The sequence below is a fragment of the Salminus brasiliensis genome, chromosome 4 (assembly GCF_030463535.1).
Source record: "Salminus brasiliensis chromosome 4, fSalBra1.hap2, whole genome shotgun sequence".
Taxonomy (NCBI): Eukaryota; Metazoa; Chordata; class Actinopteri; order Characiformes; family Bryconidae; genus Salminus; species Salminus brasiliensis.
In genome coordinates this window covers 29,816,990-29,838,627 of record NC_132881.1, presented here as the reverse complement: position 1 = coordinate 29,838,627, position 21,638 = coordinate 29,816,990, and the positions used below count along the sequence as shown (strand labels likewise).

The following is a 21,638-nucleotide window of genomic DNA, read 5'->3' as shown; positions in this document are numbered from 1 at the left end:
TTGGAGGTTTAGAACGGAAGGATAGAGGTTGTGGTTTCATTTGTGAGCCACACTGTGTAACACTTTTTTTTGTAGCTTTCAATTGTTCATTAAAAATATCTATATCTATTTCCGAATTAAATAATTTTAAGGGTCATGCTACCTTTTGTTCTTAAAAAAATAATTTTTTTAGAGCATCATATTGGGCTATTTCTGAGGAGCATAAGTACAAAATCTGTTCTAATATCTGAATACTTTGCAGACATATATATTTAGTATTTAGCTAAAGTCTTGCACATGTAACCGGGATACTGCCACAACTTGTGCACACTGTCATATAATCTAGTCTATATATTTCTGTAATCATGCTTTACAGTTGGAGAAGATGGCAACAGTGCAATGGTGTAAGCCTCAGTACTGGCAACAGCAATAAAGTAAAAATCCCAATGAAGAATACACTGCCCTGGAGGCATAAATTAATGGCTCATCAGAAAAATACCATTCTGAAGATGTGCTGTTTTATCATTCTAGCATTTACTTTTATTTTCACCACTTACAATACTTTGTTCTGGATTAATGTGAAAAAAACATGAAACTAGCAGTTTTGATATGGTGCCAGAACAAACCTAAAAAGTGCCACAACAGACAAAGAAAGAAAAAGCTTTCTTAAATATAATACTATATGGTATTATAGTATGGATCTTTAAGAATATGTTAAAATCTAAGAACATTTTTAAAATCTAAGGTTTTTAATCAGCTGAAATAGCATAACCTAATAGCATTATGATTTAGCCACTCACATTTGTAGACTATGGGAAACAGAAAGAAAAGGTTGAAAAGGCAGTGGTGGGTATATCATTTCCTGGAAGAGTTTACCCAACTGTTTGCTCTTTTCAGAAGTGCCTCGTAGGTCCTTCCTGTTTTTGCATTTAACTGAGACGCATAGACCTTCACCACAAAGTCACTCGCTCACAAGCACCACAGCACACTAAAGACACATAAAGAAGTTACTGAAAATCAAAGGAACTAAACTGTAAAGCAAAGGTGGCATGAATTGCACTGAGCATACCTGCTATTGGATCATAAAAAGTGTCTCACAATCTCTGATTCATACAACTTTGAACCACACACTTCAAATGACTCCAGAATGAGGTAAATTGTGCATGTGATGGTTTGGATGTGGAGGTAATGGCTGTTTTCTGAGTAATATTATGAGTAGAGTAAAATGTCCTTTTATGTCTGAGATTCTGACATGAAAACAGACCATATAAGAAACTATGCAGAGTAATGGAGACAGTTCTCATTGTTACATATGGTATTGGTTCTAATATTGTACTAACTACACCAGAAATCTGTGGTTTACATTCCATTGTTTTGGTTCACTTTGAGCAATGTTTTGTCAACAATCAACTAATGTAACACATTTAACAGTATTACCTCTTTAATAAACTCTGAATGGCCCGGTACAGACAGAGCTGAAATTAACATTGGTGCTGATTCATGGTGACATGTGCCCATAACAGTAAAACTGTAGAGAAGTAAGATTGTAAGATAGCAGCGTGTAAGAGGGTTCTGGTTCACAGTGCTCCCTTTTATTGATGCACCCCAGCACACATATTTACATACATGTAGAAAGCTAAAACTATAACTAGGAAGGCTAAGTAACCCTATTGACCATTGGCTTGCTCGACCCCAGAACAAAGTGCTGTGGTTCACCACTCGAAGCCACAGTCACTAGGCTAAATGGATCTCTACACCAAGAAAAGAAACAAAACAAAAAGTAAATCTATTTCGTTTACTGCAAGATTTTACAGCAATGAAACTGTCAATAATCACATTCAAGGATTAAGATTTCAAATGCAACATTCATTTAATGGGTATTGATTATATCTACTACTTTAAAAGCTTATATTTTGCGTCTAGGTATTATGTCATAGGTCCCATTTGCAGGAGTTACTATTAATCAAGGGTCCTTGAAATTAAGTCTCAGGACTGCAGAGGACTTAAGTGTTATTTTGACCATTTTCTTGTGGTTATGAGCTGTGAGATCTGTGGAATCCTCCTTCATTTGTGCTGTCTATTGTGAACCTCTCTTGAACTAAATCAGGATAATGTGGATTTGTAGACTTAATGTTACTGGGTGTCACTTCAATTTGAATCTACTCGTCCCAGCTTACCTCAAATGGAGTCTGTTTGCCTTAATTCTACTCGATTCGGCTCTATTCCACTCTGTACACCTCAGCTCAAAACGATTGTACTTAGCTCACCTCACTTACTCTCTTGCTTGACTCAGCACAGCTCAGTTCGTCTCCACTCATCTAGCCTCACTCTCTGCTTAGCTGAACTCATTCTGAGCTGAAGTCTTAGCTGAAATCATTTAGCTCTATTCAGTTCAGCTCAACTCTATCCCTTTCATTACCTCTGCATTGCCCCGGCTCCCCTCTCCAGGATTGGACCAACATCGGGTTACAGTATGTTTTAGCTTTCACCCTGTACCCTGCGACCGCCTGTGAGCTTTATGCTGCTTGCCTCACTGCTTACAGGCCTTTTCAGCACTGTTGGGTTCACTCCTTTGCACCCTCCGTCTGTAACCCTGGTCCCTTGTTTGCCATCTTTGGGGTCTAAATCACAAGAACAGTTTCTTCTTCCTGGTACCGCCTGACCTGGCACTCCACTACCTTGCTGCCTGCTGTCCTGCTCTGTGGCCTTGCATTGAATCATCCTCACCATGAGCCACCATACATAGCAAACAGGCCATCTAACTCTTGCTGCATGATCAGGCACTTCCAAATTAGTTGCCTGAATCAATCACCAATACTCACAAACAACCCTGTCTTCTACCCTCAGTCAAGCCCTGTCACGTAATGCACCTCCATCACTACACATTTTACAAAGTCTTGTGTCAAGTTTTTTCCCAAGTAGTGACTGTACTCAATCATACTCAGTAAAATCAGTATGTCTCACAGCCGTGAACATTTGAATCTCAGTCCAATCACACCATGTTGGCGTACAAGTGCACCCCACACACTGTCAGCATCATCCAGGACTTCTGAACTGTTCCGGATTCACTTGTAGTTTTTGGGCAGAAGCTAACAGTCTTCTACCAAATCATCCCAAGCCGAAGGCCTGATCCGAACTAGTAACAGAATTTTTGGAAGGAGGAACCTGCCTGAAACCCCACATCACTAATGTAATGTGCTAAAAATGTCATCCCTACCTTGTACACATGTATGCGACAAGTCTGTGCAACCCTCCACCTCCCCGTCACCTCCACATATCAGAAGGGTCCTACTGTAATGTCTCCCTGTGCTGTGCATTACCTATTCTTGCTGTGCTTGTGTTGTTTGTTTGGTTCACTTGGTTTTTGACACGCTGCTTGTTTTTGAGTATGGATTTGCCTAAGATCGAGTTGACCCCTGACTGTCCTTATGTTGAGTTTTGTCTAAGACCTAATAAAAATTCTACCAAGGCAGAAGCCACCCAAACTCTTGCCCAAAGTTCCTTTCGTGTCCTCCTCCTCTTTTACAGAGTCCTCCTCCTCCTCTTTTTTTTTTTTCCTCTTCCAAATCTTATAATACAGACATTAAGATGACCTATGTGGTAAGTCTGATTTTAGTCCACCTTAAAATATGTATGAGGAAAATGGGGTAAATTCTAGTTGTATATGCAGTGCACCTCTGTGGAGATTAGAAAACGTCTTTTGTAGTGCAGAAGGTTTGGTGCTTCACATTAGCCGTTCTGCTCTCCGAACCTCAGAATAAAAAGCAACAGTCCATTTAAAAATGGATCATTGTGAAAGTATTATAATGACATAATAATTCTTTAAAAAGAGTTCTCAATTCCATGTTACATGGATGTTCTCCCACACTGAATAGTTAAAAAAAAACAGATTTGACAATGATTTCAGTATGTATAAGATGTATGTATATCAGCTATGAGCTTAGCAAGACTGTCCCCTGAAAGTGCAGCAGGCTTACTGGAAGAGAGACAAACGAGAGAAATGATGCAAAGCATTAATTGAAAACAGCTTATCCTCAATACATAAACAACAAAAAATTACATGTTAAGAAACACTACAGTATCCTATAATTCTAGAATAGCAAATGACATGCAACATAAACTAATGAGCATACTGTGTGATTACAGAAGGCACCTTAATGTCACTGAAGAGGATGTGCTTATGATTTTTCTTCCCAGAATTCTGTTTGGGCTCAATGAAGTGCTGAATGACTGGGTTCTTTTTTAAATACGTCCCAATACTCCTGTCTCTGAAGAACAGAATGGCTGACAGTTGTGTCTCACTAGGAGGAGATTAAAAACACTGTCATTTGAAAATCATGCGGTTATGGGGTAAGTATACGTCATTGTACTGTGAGTGACTTTTACCTACCTGATGTCAGGATAATTTTCAATCAAAGGCTCTATGAAATTTTGTATGTCTTTCTCCTTCTCCTGTTCAATGATTTTGCTAAGTTGGTCCCCTAGTGGATGAAGCCATTCTAAGGTTGACCCCTAAGTAAAGAAAAAAGCACATTTTTAAGTAAATAGAAAATATGCATGGAACAAACACCATCTAAACTAATCCTGAACATGTTCCAAATTGTGTCTTACCATATCACTGAACAACCTCCTGAGCTCACCCCACTGGTCTCTAATCTTTTCAGCAGCGAGACTGTTCTTCCTGCCTTTGCATGAGTACTTGTTCTTTAGTAGCTGAGATATGTACTCTTTCACCACATGGTAATGCATGTCATTGGTGAAGGACTGCAGGTCATAAAAGTGTTTGTAAGAATATAACAGACTTTGTTTTCCATAAGAAAGTAGGCCTATGATCTGTCTCACAAAATGATCTGACTCACTTGTGCAGGGTGAGGTCTCATGGATTTACCACTTCCAGAGTAGATCTCTATTCTGGCCATTAACTCTTTGAAATCCCTGTCTGTGGTGAGCCATGTCTTGGTCATCAAATTCTCCATGAAGGGCTGAAACAAATTGTTGTACATTCAGAAAAAAATGAACATTTCAGATGTGTTACAATGAATTAAACCGCTGAGAATCCAGTGCCTACAGTGATCATCATGAAGCAGTATGGCAATTTACATACAACACAAAACTGATCATTTTAATCTGATTCTGCATCCAGTGCAGCTCACCTCAATTTCAACTTTGAACTGTTTCAGCAGAGCTTGCCTCAGACTGAGAAGCAGCCTGTCAACTTCCCTCCCCAGCTCCACCACCTGATCTGGACAGCTTTCCCTGTAGCCCTCCATGTGCTCTCTGCAATAGAAACATAGTGGTCCAATAATTACTGTACCATCATAATCACTTTGGGAACTAGACAGGTCAGGAAAGGTTTTCATAATTTATGTACAGTATATTGTGGTGCATAATTTGAGGTAGGGCGTCTTCATGTACTTTGAGTTTGAGTTGTTTCTATTTGTGTGTGTGTGGATCGTGGTGTTATTCTGGATGTTTGCGTTTGTTTTTCTTTTTGTTGTTTTTCTAACCGGTTATGACCGCTACCTGGACAGGTGACACTTATGCAACACGTTAAAGAAACAGGAAGGTTCATAGTAAGGTTTCAGAAGTTGAGAAGATTGTATGAAGGACTAATTGCAGCTATCTATCAGCAGCAAGACCTCCAACTGCAATTCAGAGGTTTACCACTCAGGCAGAATTGACAGAGCAACAGACTGAACTGGGTAAACTGTTGCATAAGTGGTCCAGTGTGTTTTCTCAGAATAAACGTCACATACCTACAGGTGAGACTCTTCCTATTTGAGAAAAAGGCCTTTACCTCCCAAGATGTATCAAGAGATGAGAGCATTACTCGCAGACATGTTGGAAAAGGAATGCATTTCTAGGAGTTCTACCCCTTGGGCAGCTCCAGTTTGTGACTATAAATAGTCACATATAAATGTGGTTCAGTACTCTTGATCTAGCTAGTTGCTATTGGCAGGTGGGAATGCATCCAGATGATTGACCAAAAACTGTTTGCCATGCCCCTTAGCCTATTTGAGCTCCAATGTATGCCTTTTAGAATGTGCTCTGCCATCTGTCAGAGATTGATGCAACAGTAACTGAGGTATGAAATAAGTTTGTTTGTTTATTTGAATAACATTACTATTGACTGCTTATGTCTCTCTGCATTTACGTCACTTAGTGCAGGTTTTTGAGCATCTTAGTCAGTATGGGTAGTCAGTATGAACTGACAAGCTCCAACAACAAGTTAAGTTCATATAGTGGATGGGCATGGTGTACAAGAGAAAGTTTCAGCTGTCCAAACCTGGCCCATTCCCACAACTTTGAAATAGGGGAGAGCATTTCATTCCTTGATAAGGTCACTCTATTGGTGGGCATGCCTATAGATAGCCACAGTGCCTTTGAGCAACTGAAATAATGTCTCACCCAGGCCCCTATTTTGGCATAAGTGGATTTTTCATCGCCCTATCTCTTGTGTACTGATGGCAGCAACCAAGGGGTCAGTCCTGTCTCAAGTGCAGGATTGCCGTGAGTATATCATTGCATATGCTAGCCGGAGTGTCCATCCTAGTGAGAGAAATTATGCTATTTATAGTTCCTTCAACTTGGAATTGTTAGTCCAAAGGCTGCTTAGAGGAAGCATATGTCTCAAATTGTACAACAGTTGCTTCGCCAGAGGTCAAACTTAAAAAGAATGGCATATTGTACAGGTTGATTCTTGGGATGTTTGGAGCGTTTTTGGACAATTTTATGCTCAGGGAAATTTCTTGCTTTTTTTGTTTAGTTTTTCTTTAGTTGTCTCTGTAGTTGGTAAAACCCCCTATTGTGGTGATGATAAATTATGTGGTGGGCTTTTTAAAAACATTTTAAACCATTTCCTAATTTGATTATTCCCAAATCCGCCAAACCATAACGCAAACTCTTGAGAACTCTCAGGGTGAAATTGCACAGTGAAGACTTACTTGAGTAAGCTGAAGCTGTTTGTATATGCAACATGATATTTAGCCCATAGACAAAAGTCCAGTGGTTCTGAGCCTAATAAGGAAACACTCTGCTTGGTGAATTCTTTCTCAAATCTAGAACGAGATAAATGAGTAAAAGGTAGTTTACATTCCTTACACAGTTAGCTCGCTTCATGTTTAAAGATAACAGATGTCAGACGCACCAATTGAAGCAGCATGAATCAGTTTTTAAAGTCAGCTTGTAAGTTTTTTTTTTCGTTTTTTTTACCTTTTAGGAAAGTGCTTCAGAACCTTCAGGCAGCCACACAGAACTCTCTTTTTCAGGTCTGCATTTAGATTTCCAGAATTCTTAGCATACGATGCTATTACCTAAATACAAATGAAATCAATGCATTATTAATGTAAACCATAAAGAGACATTATTTTTGTTTTACAGATGCCTGTGTGTTCTTGCTGCTCTCACAAACGCATAACACAATATGACATGATGCAAACGTTATGCATAGCCATCAGCTTCTGACAGGGTTCCTGAGGAATCATAGCCCACTACTCATGGGCAATGGCCACAAGTTCACTTCTCTATTTAGTACTAAGATGCTTGACATGAAAGGGTTAAATAATTATGAGACTTCAGTATTATTAAATATGGCATTTTGTGTTGAGTTTAGAGAAACCACTAGTTAAATTTCTATCTGTTAGTTGTGTTGAGTTATTTCAGATTGTTCAGATAGTTTTTTTACAAACAGCTGAACATTTGCAAATGTTGCTAATAACTGTAATTTGCAATAAATGTTGAATTATTTTGATTGCAATTATATACTGAAATAATATACTGCCTCAAATAAAAGGGGGTCCAGCCCATAGGAACTTAAGTACTGACATAAAATCATGATCATCATGTAATTCTATAAGAAGATTTCTCTAGGAAATTTGCTTTACGTACTCTGCAGATGTCTATGTGTATTTCAGAAGTTGTGAATTTTTCATGTTCTGTCTTGGGTGTTGCTTTCTCATCCCACACTTCCTTCTGCTCGATTTTAATGATTCTACCCAACGAGGTGTTGAGGTCTTCCTAAGAAGAATTCACAATGACCAAAACAAGACATTAAAAAGCAATAAACCTAAGAACTTCTTGCTAATAGCTGTGGTGGTGTTTTCTCACCTGTAGCCAGTTACAGTATTTGTCCTTAATCTGATCTACAAAGTCATCAGGAAGTGTGAGAGCCTTCTGTTTCTCCATCTCTGGCTGCAAAGAGGGACTACCAAGTATCTTCTCACTGTAAGGTGAGACATGCACAGCTGTTTGTGTGCAATTTTTTTTTTTTTTACAAAAGTTTACAAGCATACCAACTCAGTTCAGCTTCTCACCCATGATATTGATTGATGATGAAATCTAGCATGGAATAACAGTCTCTAAGTTCTGTGATTTTTCCCAGAAAATCCTTCAGGTGTTCTCCAACAACCTCATGACAGGAAGAAACGTAGGTGTCAAACACATTAAAGTTGGATGGGTATGAGTCTACAAGCTCTGTCTTCACTTTCTCCAACAGTTCCACAATCACTTTGCCCAGATGACCCAAGTGCACTGCCAACCAGGAAGCGTTTTCTTCACGACTGTCCAGCTGGACTCCTTTGAGTGTGTCCCTAACACCATTCAGCACTGCATCTCTCCAAGCACCTCTCCATCCCCCCATCCCTCTCAGATCTCCTTCTCTCTTTTCCTCTTCCTGGATGATGATGACCACATGCCCCAGCACTTCTTTGGAAGGCAGTTCACAGGAGTGTCGAATAATGTCATTCACTTTGTGCCTCAGGGTCCCATAAAGCAGAGACAGATCTTTCTCTTTATTAATTAATTCCACTGGAGGGCTCTTCTCACCCAGAGCTTCCTGCTCACGCTGAATCTCCAGCTGCAGAAACAGCAGGTGCGGATAGGCCTCTTCCAAACAATCACGTTTTAAAAGTTCATTAATCTCCATGACTGTAATGATGGAGAGATCAAACTCAATGCATTTCAGTTTTAAATGACTAAAAGTTTTAAAAAGATATTTGGCATATTAAAGTCCACTATTCTCTTAAACCATACATTAGGCACTATTACACTTCATACACAGAGAAACAAGCAGTGGTAAGAGGGAAAATGTAAACTTTCATACCTGACAGAGGTTTGGGTGGAATATTATGGATGAAAGATTTAGAGACTTCACAAACCACACTGTTCCTTCTCTCCACTCTCTGTTCCACCGACTGTTCAATAATCTCTGGGATATTCAAATTAAAATATATTTATATAAACGTTTTTCATGGCGAATGTTGTCATAAGACAGTTTTACAGAGATCCAGGCCTCTTTAGAGCAAGCCAAAGGTGACAGTGGCAAAACACCCTCATCCCAAGAGAAAGAAACCTTGAGATGAACCAAGACTCAAAATGGCAACCCATCCTCCTGTGGTTGACACTGGATAGCAGAACAAGAATAACTGGACAGAAAGAGTGATATAATAAAGAGCAATTGCTAATGTGACATGTCTAGCTATTCCCTCCTTCGTCACCTCCTCCACCCTGCTGTGTTACTGTTGGCCTTTATTAATTTCATTTGTTTCATTCTTCACCAAGACATCAATATATTATTATATATTATTATTTTTAACAGCAATATCATGTTCAGAAAAACTAGTTTGGGTTTGTACACAATGTTTTATCAAATTATTTTCATGCCTACATGTGGTCGTGAAATAATGCCTACTTTGGGCAAATTTTTGACCAAATCAGACAGACTAAACAATTTTCAGTGTCTTTTTTTTTGGTTTAAGTCCATGATGTCAATCAGATTTACCAAAAAACAATGTCTGGTGCTGGGTGGGAGTTGGATGCACAGCTATGCAGTACCTAGAAATATAGGAACAGGGCATCTCAATACATGAGAAAGAGATAGAAAACAGAAAGGAAAGGAAAGCAAAGGCATTAGGAACATTGTGGTAAATATGGGTGAAATTAACACTGCGAAAAGGTACAGAGGGTAAGCAGACAGCAGCAGCATCCAACCATGAATGCACTTGCACCAGCATTGAGCACACAGTAGGGGGCAGCTCAGGACATGAAAGAAATACAAAAGAGAAAAGGAAGAAAAATAATAGTCTGGTATAGAGCCTGTAAAGAAGCTAGTTTAAAATAAATACTGCAAAAATGATCAAAACCCTGTAATCAGAGTTGTACATAATACATAAACAACAAAGAAATCTGCCTGTACATTAGCCTGTAATGAAGAATTAATCAAAGGCTTGCATGAAGAGATAAATTTTCAATCTAGATTTGAAGATTGAAAGTGTCACGAACAGTAACAGAAAGGTCATTTCAGAGTTGGGGAGCTTTATGAGAGAAAGTTGTTCCACCTGCATTGTTTTTCCTAATGAAAGGAACTGACAGTAGGCCAGCATCTTGCAAACAAAGTGATATATGATGGGTTCTATAGTTTAAGAAATCCAAACTATTAAGAGACTTACTTGTCAGAATGAGTATTTTATAATCAATGCATAATTTAACTGGTCACCATTGAAGGGATTTTTGACTATGGTAGCTTTGATTATGACGCATATGTCAGAATTTACAGGCCTAAATTAGCATGTGAAATGTTCAAGTTCAAAACAGTTATAAAAATACTGAACAAATATGGCTTGTTTGGATAGGTTGACTTGAAACATGACATGAAACATGTCAGCACGGCTTCAGTTTACTCATTTGCATTTGAACAAACCACAAGACCAAGGTGGAGATGTTTGGCTTTTGGCTATAATGGACAGTGCAACATTTGGCAAAAACCAGACACAGCATATCAGCACATATCCTTCATACCAACTGTCAAGCACAGTGATGTATTATTCTGGAGCCAAATGTAAGGCCATCTATCCTACAGCTAAAACTTGTAAAAAGATCACAAGCACACCAGCAAATCAACAGAGCTGACAAAAAAACAAGGTGTTGCAATGGCCCAGTCAAGTCCAGACCTCAGTCCAATTCAAATGATGTGGTGGGACTTTAGAAAAGCTGTACATTAACAAATGCCCACAAACCTTAATGAACTTTCTTGGACTCCTTTGTGGCATTTTCATTTACATTTCATCCATTTCTGCATTGTTCTGCATTGTCTAATGCTTTGATATTTTTAATTCTTGATGTCTATATCTATTGTTTTAAGAGAAAAAAGGGACTTTGATTGATTAAACTGGACCAAAAGCATTCATTAAGAACACACTTGACTTATTATAATGCAGGCTCTGTCTAAAGTGAAGTTTGTTATCAGAAGTTCTTACCCTCTTCATCTCTCCCCTTATCTTCATCATGAAGCTTGGAATAAAAACAGGCCAAAAGCCACCTGCAAGGATAGCAAGATGCCATGCTGAAGCACAGGAGCCTCTCTTTAGAAAGACTAAAAACGTTTTGTGTAGCTGTACTTCACAAGTATTTTAGCAGCCTATTGAAAGTCATGTGATTTGGTGGTTTAGAAAGGAAGGATAGAGATCTGTGAGAGCCACACCTCTCTGATTAAAATTTTTCTCAGCTTGCATTTTTCAATTAAACAGTTTAGGGGTCATGGGGGCTAATTTTGAAAGATATAATTGCAAACCTGTTCATACTGACTACTCATAGTCTATATAGTCTACGTATTCTATATATTCTAAATTCTATATATTTATGAAATATATAAAGTCTATATATTTCAGTCATCATGTTAACAGGTAAACATATCAATAGTACAATGTTAGGGTTTTTCATCATCATCATCATCATCATAACCTAAGAGCATAATAAATTAACCCCTCACATTTGTAGTCCATGAGAAAAAGCCCCCCAACTCTAGAATTAAAATCTAGATTGAAAACCTACCTTTTTGCTCAAGCTTTCGAATAATCCATTTGTGTATTGTACAGTTTTCCTTGCTGATGTTGCTTGTTTCCATAGTTACATTGTTCTGTATGGGTCTGATTACAGGTTTCTGATCAGTACTGCTTTCTCTCTAATCTACTTCTTTTACAGCCCGTACATCAGTCTATTCAAACTCCTAAACGTTTCTTAATTTGCTAATGTCTACTCGTTGGATCCTGTCCCTCTGTAAAACTGTCCCCAAAAATGTTGCTATGCTCCTCCTAACCCCTTGCGTTTTTCCCTCCTTTCTGTTTTCTCTCTCTCTACCATGTATTGAAATGCCCAGTTCCAACTGTTACATCCCAATACAGCCAGACCTGGATCTCCACTACCCTGCTGCCCGCTGTCCTACTCTGGGTCCTCACATCGATTTATCCTCATCTCACTGCATGACTATGCTTGTGACTGTTTATCTGCATGGATTTCATCATCTTACTCATGTTTTCATCTTGTATGGCTTGATGGCACATTTGCCATTTGCTCTTAATCCAATATTGTTTTTATTCCAGTTTTTCTTTTTATTGTGCTGTCTGGTGTCGACCGGAGGAGGATGGTTCTCATTTTGAGTCTTGGTTCCTCTCAAGGTTTCTTCCTATTGATCCTATTGATCCACCAGCTTGTTTGTTTAAAAGGCTGGGATCTCTGTAAAGCTGCTTAGTGACAACATTCGTTGGGAAAAGTGCCATATAAATACATTGACACTGAAATACATTTGAATCAGAAACACAAATAAAACAGGCAGAGGTGGGTGTTTAATTTCCTGGAATTATTCAAAAGGTTATTCAAACATTATTCAAACCATGCACCTCAGTCATGCACTGGATGTATCAACATATGAAAGACACATAAAAGGGCTGCTGTGAAATGTAAATTAAAAAAAATAAAATAAATTAAAAATAAAAATAAAAAATGTCTCTAATTTCTATTCATACACAGTTTCCTGGTCCCTGTCTCATATGTCTGACCAACCAATCAAACCACACACCAAACATTCATGGCTTTGTTGAGTATTATTTTTTCTTTGACTTTAACTTGTCTACCTTACCCTTTCTGGCTTCCATCCTGACTGATCATATCTCCAGATTAGACTAATATCCACCCACACACATAGGGTTGCCACCGTTTCCGTATAATATTCTACGGAAACTTTCCTCATTTGAAAATAAAATGCACTCTCCCTTACCTAATCAATATGAGATGTTTTTGTGCACACAACTGTTGGAAGGTAATATTGAAACAGTAATATTGTTGTTTAGACTTCAGACCCTGTTACTGTTACTGTCTTGTCTATTGTCTTTCTACTTTTGAACAATGTTTTGGCTCATCTTTATTCCCTATCATAGTAACTTATTATGCTTGGTGTAAGGGCTGTTATAATACACTAAAGCTAACATTTAAGCAATATTTTAATCAAGGGACAACTGAGGAAACCCAGGCCCTGAGTGGCGAGCAGCCAACATAGATGGAATTCATCCAAAACTGCATAGGAGTGAATATTGATTTTAATTGCTTGTATCATTGCTTGTCTATGTGGGGGAAGGTTGGAGCAAGATTATGACTTTATTAATGAAGACAAATGTTTTATAGAAGTGGCACAGTTTTCAATGTTTATTTATTTAAAAATAAATAAAAGGGGGGAGAAGGAAAAAAAGGGAAAATAAATCACTCAGGGTCTCTTTAAGTGGTCCAAAAAACTGACCCCAAACCAAGTTAAAATGTCGCTGTGCGCCTGGGTCACAGCTACACGACCTATCCATTGTAATAATGTGAAGCATTTCTGATACCCAATTTTTGAAACAGCTTATTTCCAATTCAAAAGAATAACTTGTTTGGCTGCAACCGTACCAGTAGCTCCGACAGTAAATAAGCTTAGATTGCAGGGTGCCATTAAAAGAAGACGTCTTAAACCTCACACAAAATGACATCTCATACTCTCATATTCCGGGATTCAAACTCTCAACCACTTGATAATAAAGTAAACTCTTATTTTTTCTCATTTGTATCAGTTGAACATACATTATGTTATTTGGAGTCATTTTAATGGCATTGACTCTTAGCTTACCTTGTATTTCTGCAAATTCCCATTAGTATAAGCATTTATACTAATACCCAATGAAAGTGCAGGTTAGACTTTGTCTACACTTTCTGGTAGATGTTAAACTACATTTAGTTGCCCTTGTACTGTGTACACTAACAATAATGTTGTGTCTACCTACTTATCTACTTGACAGTGCCACAATTTGTATACTTTTGTATACTTTTTTGTACACCACCTCAACGGATTTAAAATGAAACAATCATGACTGAAGTGTAGACTGTCAGTTGTAATTCAAGGAGTTTTACAGAAATATTTCAGTAACAGTTTAGTGATAAGCAAGGTCACAACTCTGCCTGTCTCCGTGAGGCACTCTTCCAGTGCCTAAAGCTATACTGGATCCTTCTGTAAACTATTCTAATGCCACCAAAAACACAAGCATTACCTAAACACTCAAACAAGAACATGGATCTACAATCACTACATATTATCTGAACTATCATATTATCAGTATGTAAACTTAAAAAAAAACATTTTTAACGTAAATATTTGTCCCACATTATACCCTCACTAGTATGTAAGGGATTAAAGAACATCTTAAAAAATAAAAGTCAAATACAAGGGGCTGAGGCCATAACTGGAGCCAAACAGCAACAAATGTAAAAATGAATGGTTATGACTCATAAGCAGGGGTGGTTCAGCTGTTAGAGCTCCGGGATATCGATAACAGGGTTGTGGGTTCGATCCCCGGGCTCGCGTTGGCTGCTCACTGCTCTGTGTGTGTGTGTGTGTGTGTGTGTGTGTACTCCCTGCCCCTAACACATGTGTGTGTGTGAGTGTGTGTTCACTACCAGATGGGTTAAATGCGGAGGACACATTTCGCTGTACAGTGTATCATTTACCTTTAGAAAAGATTTGCAGTTGGCCCCCTCTAGTGTCAATAGTGTTAATGTACACACAGAGTGTAATAAACAAACAATGCATATTGCATAATGCATACATATATATAAATATAGGATACATGAAAGAGATTTACTGCAAGTAAACTGATTTTAAAGCTGTATGAACTGAAACTATTAATATTCACATTTTAGGATTAAGATTTAAAACAGACATTCAGAGACGTGTCACTGTTAGGATTAATTAATTTGTAGGAGTTGCTGTTAAATTAACTTTCCTGAATAGGTAAACAGGTCTCAGGACCATGGAGGACCATTTTCTTGTGTTCTCTTTGTTAGGTCAAATATCAGCACCTAATTTAGTCTGATTAAGTAGCATATTTTTTAAGCATATATATTTGCTTTGTTGAATACATCTTAATGTGTGCTGTCTATTTTAATTTGCTGGGTTTTTATTTGAATTTAATTGCAATTTAAAAAATGTATATGTCATTAATGGAAGTAAATTCTTTGAATTATAAAGGATTATAATGTTGGATTCATTGGATGATTGGATTGTAATGTTATCATATTTGTTTCAGAAAATCAATTATATTACTGATCTGTGTCCAGTATATATAGCTGCTGTCTGTCACGTGATTCTTTTGTTGCTTTCAAACAGTAATTTGAAATAGCCTGTAATATTAATTATGTTATTTTTGTTGGAATAAAGTTTTATTTGAAACCACTTTGGGATGATGTGGTCCATAAAGCATCTCAATAATACAGATGTAAAGATATATGTTGTTTAGTCAGTAAGTTTTGCCAGCTTAAAGATATGCAGTAGAAGAGTTAAGTTTGTGAGATAACTGGTTAATGGTACAAATTGATGGAAAAATGTATTGGGGAATATTGAGGAAAAAGAATCTACTGTGTACCTTTTTGGAGGATAGAAATGGTACATTGGGTTACATGGGTTACATTGGGTTAGCCTGCCTGCTCTCAAGCTTTAAGACAAAGAGCAAAAAGAAATTTTAAAAAGAAACTATTGCAAAATTATAAAAACACAATGATTATTTAAAAAATGATAAAAATAAATACCAGAGTTCTCAATTCCATGTTATATTGATGTTTTCCTACCCTAAATAGTTTCACAGATTTCTGTAGTCATTATTTTAACAGATCTAACATTGATTTCAGCACCCATAAGGTCGGCCATCAGCTCATCAAGACTTGATTTCCCCTGAAGGTGAAGCAGGCTTACTGGAAATGAGAGAAATGATGCAAAGCATTAATTGAAAACAGCTTATCCTCAATACATAAACAACAAAAAATTACATGTTAAGAAACACTACAGTATCCTATAATTCTAGAATAGAAAATGCCATGCAACATAAACTAATGAGCATACTGTATGTTTACAGAAGGCACCTTAATGTCACTGAAGAGGATGTGCTCATGATTTTTCTTCTCAGAATTCTGTTTGGGCTCAATGAAGTGCTGAATGACTGGGTTCTTTTTTAAATACGTCCCAATACTCCTGTCTCTGAAGAACAGAATGGCTGACAGTTGTGTCTCACTAGGAGGAGATTAAAAACACTGTCATTTGAAAATCATGCGGTTATGGGGTAAGTATACGTCATTGTACTGTGAGTGACTTTTACCTACCTGATGTCAGGATAATTTTCAATCAAAGGCTCTATGAATTTTTTTATGTCTTTCTCCTTCTCCTGTTCAATGATTTTGCTAAGTTGGTCTCCTAGTGGATGAAGCCATTCTAAGGTTGATCCCTTAGTAAAGAAAAGAGCACATTTTTAAATAAATAAGTAAACAAACACCATCTAAACTAATCCTGAACATGTACCAAATTGTGTCTTACCATATCACTGAACAACCTCCTGAGCTCACCCCACTGGTCTCTAATCTTTTCAGCAGCGAGACTGTTCTTCCTGCCTTTGCATGAGTACTTGTTCTTTAGTAGCTGAGATATGTACTCTTTCACCACATGGTAATGCATGTCATTGGCGAAGGACTGCAGGTCATAAAGGTGTTTGTAAGAATTTAACAGAAATTATTTTCCATAAGAAAGTAGGCCTATGATCTGTCTTACAAAATGATCTGACTCACTTGTGCAGGGTGAGGTCTCATGGATTTACCACTTCCAGAGTAGATCTCTATTCTGTCCATTAACTCTTTGAAATCACTGTCTGTGGTGAGCCATGTCTTGGTCATCAAATTCTCCATGAAGGGCTGAAACAAATTGTTGTACATTCAGAAAAAAATGAATATTTCAGATGTGTTACAATGAATTAAACCGCTGAGAATCCAGTGCCTACAGTGATCATCATGAAGCAGTATGGCAATTTACATACAACACAAAACTGATCATTTTAATCTGATTCTGCATCCAGTGCAGCTCACCTCAATTTCAACTTTGAACTGTTTCAGCAGAGCTTGCCTCAAACTAAGAAGCAGCCCGTCAACTTCCCTCCCCAGCTCCGCCACCTGATCTGGACAGCTTTCCCTGTAGCCCTCCATGTGCTCTCTGCAATAGAAACACAGCGGTCAAAGAATTACTGTAATTAATTCTTTAATACTTGCAATAACTTTGGGAAACTCTGGAGACTCCAAGCCAATAAAAAGGTGAAACTGCACAGTTGAAGACTTACTTGAGTAAGCTGAAGCTGTTTGTATATGCAACATGATATTTAGCCCACAGGCAAAAGTCCAGTAACTCTGAGCCTAACAAGGAGACACTTTGCTTTGTAAACTCTTCCTCAAATCTAGAACAGGAGATAGATGAGTAAAAGGTATGTTTTTCATATTCCTTAATTCCACAATTAGCTCATTTCATGTTTAAATATTACAGATGTCATTACAGATGCCTTTTTTGTTTTACCTTTTAGGAAAGTGCTTCAGAACGTCCAGGGAGATGCACAGAACTCTCTTTTTCAAGTCTGCATCAAGCTTTCCAGAATTTTCAGCATACGATGCTATTACCTAAATATAAATGAAATGTTATCAGTGTGCCCCATTAAGAGACTGTCCTTTCTGTTCCACAGATGCATGTGTGCTCTGTTTAGAAAATAAATTATGAAAAGGATAAGAATCTGTTTCGTATACATTTTGCATAGTGCAAGTTTTGTATATAGCAATAACACTGCCAAAAATAAAAGTCCAACACAATAGAATTAAGCTTTAGCCACACAATTTCATTTAGTACATGACTCCTTAAGGAAATTTGCTTTACGTACTCTGCAGATGTCTATGTGTATTTCAGAAGTTGTGAATTTTTCATGTTCTGTCTTGGGTGTTGCTTTCTCATCCCACACTTCCTTCTGCTCGATTTGAATGATTCTCCCCAACGAGGTGTTGAGGTCTTCCTGAGAAGAGTTTACAATTCACAGTGACCAAAATGAATTAGATAATAGTTATAAAAAGCAATAAAACTAGGAAAGGTTTGATAATAGCTGTAGTTCCTACAACTCACCTGTAGACAGTTACAGTATTTGTCCTTAATCTGATCTACAAAGTCATCAGGAAGTGTGAGAGCCTTCTGTTTCTCCATCTCTGGCTGCAAAGAGGGACTACCAAGTATCTTCTCACTGTAAGGTGAGACATGCACAGCTGTTTGTGTGATTTTGGTTCCAAAAGCAACTCTTTTTTTTATTAAATGTTTTAAAATATATAAACTCAGTTCGGCTTCTCACCCACAATATTGGTTGATGATGAAATCTAGCATGGAATAACAGTCTTTAAGTTTTGTGATAATTCCCAAAAGCTTCTTCAGGTGTTCTCCAACAACCTCATGACAGGAAGAAACGTAGGTGTCAAACACATTAAAGTTGGATGGGTATGAGTCTACAAGCTCTGTCTTCACTTTCTCCAACAGTTCCACAATCACTTTGCCCAGATGACCCAAGTGCACTGCCAACCAGGAAGCGTTTTCTTCACGACTGTCCAGCTCGACTTGTTTGAGTGTGTCATTCACACTATCCTGTACTGCAGATCTCCAGGCATCCCTCCATCCCTCTATCCCCCCCAGGTCTCCTTCTCTCTTTTCCTCCTCCTGGATGATGATGACCACATGCCCCAACACTTCTTTGGAAGGCAGTTCAAAAGAGTTTCTGACTGTTTCAATCAGTTTCTTCCTCAGGGTCTCATAAAGCAGAGAAAGATCTTTCTCTTTATTAGTTAATTCCACTGGAGGGGTCTTCTCACCCAGAGCTTCCTTCTCACACTGAATCTCTCGTCTCAAAGACAGCAGGTTCGGATAGGCCTCTTCCAAACAACTCCTTTGTAAAAGTTTATCAATCTCCAAAACTGTAACAGAAGACAGGGCACAAACTATTTTCCCAGATTGAAATGGTCAAGGTTGGACATGAGTGGACTCAATACGAAGTATATAAAAAAGGTATTTATCCTTGTCCAAGGACCTGTCACGCCACCATATGCACTCATATACTTAATACAGAGAAAGATAAGCAAAGTGGTGTACCTGACAGCTGTTTAGGTGTAATATTATGGATGAAATCACAATCCATACTTGTCCTTTTCTCCTCCTTTAAGAATTGTCTCTTTTTTGTTCTTCCATTATTTAGACGTATTCTGATTTTTTGAAGAAGCCCCTTTTCTAATACAGATGTATATAAAAAAAACAACAACAAATAATTAGTTGGAGAAGTTGATGAGCTGATGAGTTGCACATCTTGTTAATTTGTTGTAATTAATTTTAAATTTTGCAACAACTTAATCATGCCAGCAAAACACTCCCCCTTCACTGTAGGGCCTGTAGCATACTCTAAGTGTATGTTACTTCTGGAGAATATGGTGAAGGATGTCTCTGATCCACATTTTTGCACAACACTTACAGCATTCATTTAATACAATTTTTTTGTGTATTTTCCTTACATGTCAAAACAATTCCTGAGTATACTTTAGTATAATATTCACTGAATGTGCATTTTTGACAATTTCCAATAAATAAAAATATATATCTAAACAAATAAAACAAGAAATGAAGAAATACATGTTTCAAATAATATGTATGATGTAATTAATGGAAATACAATTTTACATTTACGGCATTTTGCTGACGCTCTAATCCAGAGCGACTTACAAGGTTACTCGTATTACAGAGATGAGCCAATGCAGTGTTAGGAGTCTTGCCCAAGGACTCTTATTGGTGTAGCACAGCGTAGCCACCCAGACCAGGAATCGAACCCCAGTCTCCCACATGGTGTGGTAGCTCACTGGCAGGTAGGGGTGTTATCTGTTGTGCCACACCAACCACAATTCTCTTCTTTCAAATGATTATATCTTGCCTCGGGTATTCCACTGCTACCCAAGCACTACATCAACATGTGGCTTTTCATTTGGAATGATTATTCAGCAGTGTAAATTAAAAAAAAACTGAAGAAGGGAAAAACATTTACTTGTTGTATCAGAAGAGTCAGGCTTAATGTTGGATGTAGGACTGGTTTCCCCTGTCTGTGCTTCTTCTTTTTCTGTTGCTTTCTTTTTTTCTTTATTCAAGGTCTGAACTACCTGCAAGGTGGTGTTGTCTTCTTGGCACTTGCTGTCTTCCATCATTCTGTTATGAAATTGTAGATGAATCAATTAGTTATCTGTCTGCCTGTCTGTTTGTCTGTCTGTGTGATTAACAGTTTCTCAGTTGCACAGTTTTTCCATATTTCAAGTTTGGGGTGATGTTTAATGTTTTTCAGAATGCATCAGGATCTATGTTTCCTGCAATCAACCATATGCCATCTTTCCTCAAACCAAATTAATCTTTGGACAGTTGGCAATCTTATTGTATTGTATATCACTTCACTCAGTATTAGATGAGTCACACAGTTTCAGTCTTTGAAGTGGGTTAAATGTAATGTTAGTAAATCCATGTTGTCATCAGAGATTATCTCTCCTTTTCTGTTTGATTTGATTGTTTATATGGTTTCGGTGACTGATTTCAGCTGCTCTTTTCTATATCACACATTACGTTTTGCCTGTTTTTCTGCATTTCTGCAGCTTTGATGTTAAGATTTGTATGAAATCTATGTTTTCCATCTTGCACAGCACTATAGTTATGATTCTTCGAGTTTTTGAGTATTTAAGTCCACTTTTGTTAAGCCTAAGAATTGTCTGCATATTCTTTCTTTGAGTAGCTTTTAAAAAAACCAGAGGCTAGCCCCGTAACCTACTTCGCATTTAATCTGACTAACTGAATGCCAACTCTACCGCCAGTAAACTTGTGGTATACTAGAAGGTCAATTCAGGAAAAATCCTGTATGAAATGTTCAAAAGCAAGAATACATTACTATAGAATATAGAAATGTACGACCTCACCTGAGCAGTTTTCGCTGGCTGACAGGTACACTTTACTTTCACTTTCTCTTGCTTAATAAAACCTTTCCTGGTGCAAGATCAAAAACGAGGCAAGTCAGTACAAAGCAGAGTGAACCTTGTTGTTACTGTCCCACAAAAACCTTGTATCTTCAAAATAAAAGTTGGATGGGGACTATATATAAGTTAAGAAGCATTACCACAGTTAAAACAGCATTATATTTATATATATATAAGCTCTAAAGGTCTAAGCTGGATTTTAATAGCAGAAATGAATGGGCTTTTCAAAAAAATCACCCCATTGTGTTCTGTAGTAAATGAATCTGTTCAGAACCAAAACCATGTTTTGTTCTGTGTACAGTTTTCTCCTGTACATCATTAGATCCTCTGAATTACGGGGTTGTTTAAGAGTCGTTACGCTAAAATTGCCCCATGTAAGTTAATGCTAAGGTGTATCAGTTAATCTACAAGTAAAGCGGTTTGGTTCGTCATCCTTTTTTTCACAAAAAATATTAAAAGAGGTGAAAACTGCTTTCAAT

General features: G+C 37.7%; 2 protein-coding genes and 1 long non-coding RNA gene across 3 annotated transcripts; 1 reads left to right on the top strand and 2 right to left on the bottom strand.

Annotated features, from left to right (window-relative positions):
- Window positions 1–3,789: 3,789 nt before the first annotated feature.
- LOC140554100 (exocyst complex component 3-like protein 4) lies at window positions 3,790–9,160 on the bottom strand. Its single transcript, XM_072676917.1, has 11 exons — window positions 8,292–9,160; window positions 8,086–8,200; window positions 7,867–7,995; window positions 7,192–7,292; window positions 6,924–7,037; window positions 5,133–5,256; window positions 4,839–4,961; window positions 4,591–4,743; window positions 4,370–4,491; window positions 4,133–4,280; window positions 3,790–3,955 (listed from the first exon to the last, which is right to left on the bottom strand). The coding sequence occupies exons 1-11, from the start codon at window positions 8,900–8,902 to the stop codon at window positions 3,953–3,955; spliced, it is 1,743 nt and encodes a 580-aa protein (XP_072533018.1). The 5' UTR covers window positions 8,903–9,160; the 3' UTR covers window positions 3,790–3,952.
- On the top strand, window positions 6,424–7,755 carry LOC140554101 (uncharacterized). The gene is made up of 3 exons (XR_011979593.1): window positions 6,424–6,489; window positions 7,199–7,247; window positions 7,360–7,755. It is a non-coding gene; the product is annotated as an uncharacterized lncRNA (long non-coding RNA).
- A 6,657-nt stretch (window positions 9,161–15,817) lies between the features above and the next one.
- Window positions 15,818–21,127, bottom strand: LOC140554099 (exocyst complex component 3-like protein 4). The gene is made up of 14 exons (XM_072676916.1): window positions 21,103–21,127; window positions 20,193–20,350; window positions 19,256–19,390; window positions 18,468–19,080; window positions 18,248–18,362; window positions 18,012–18,140; window positions 17,657–17,757; window positions 17,427–17,540; window positions 17,179–17,302; window positions 16,885–17,007; window positions 16,637–16,789; window positions 16,426–16,547; window positions 16,189–16,336; window positions 15,818–16,020 (listed from the first exon to the last, which is right to left on the bottom strand). Exons 2-14 carry the CDS (start codon window positions 20,347–20,349, stop codon window positions 16,018–16,020), a joined length of 2,037 nt encoding a protein of 678 aa, XP_072533017.1. The 5' UTR covers window position 20,350; window positions 21,103–21,127; the 3' UTR covers window positions 15,818–16,017.
- Between the last annotated feature and the right edge of the window lie 511 nt (window positions 21,128–21,638).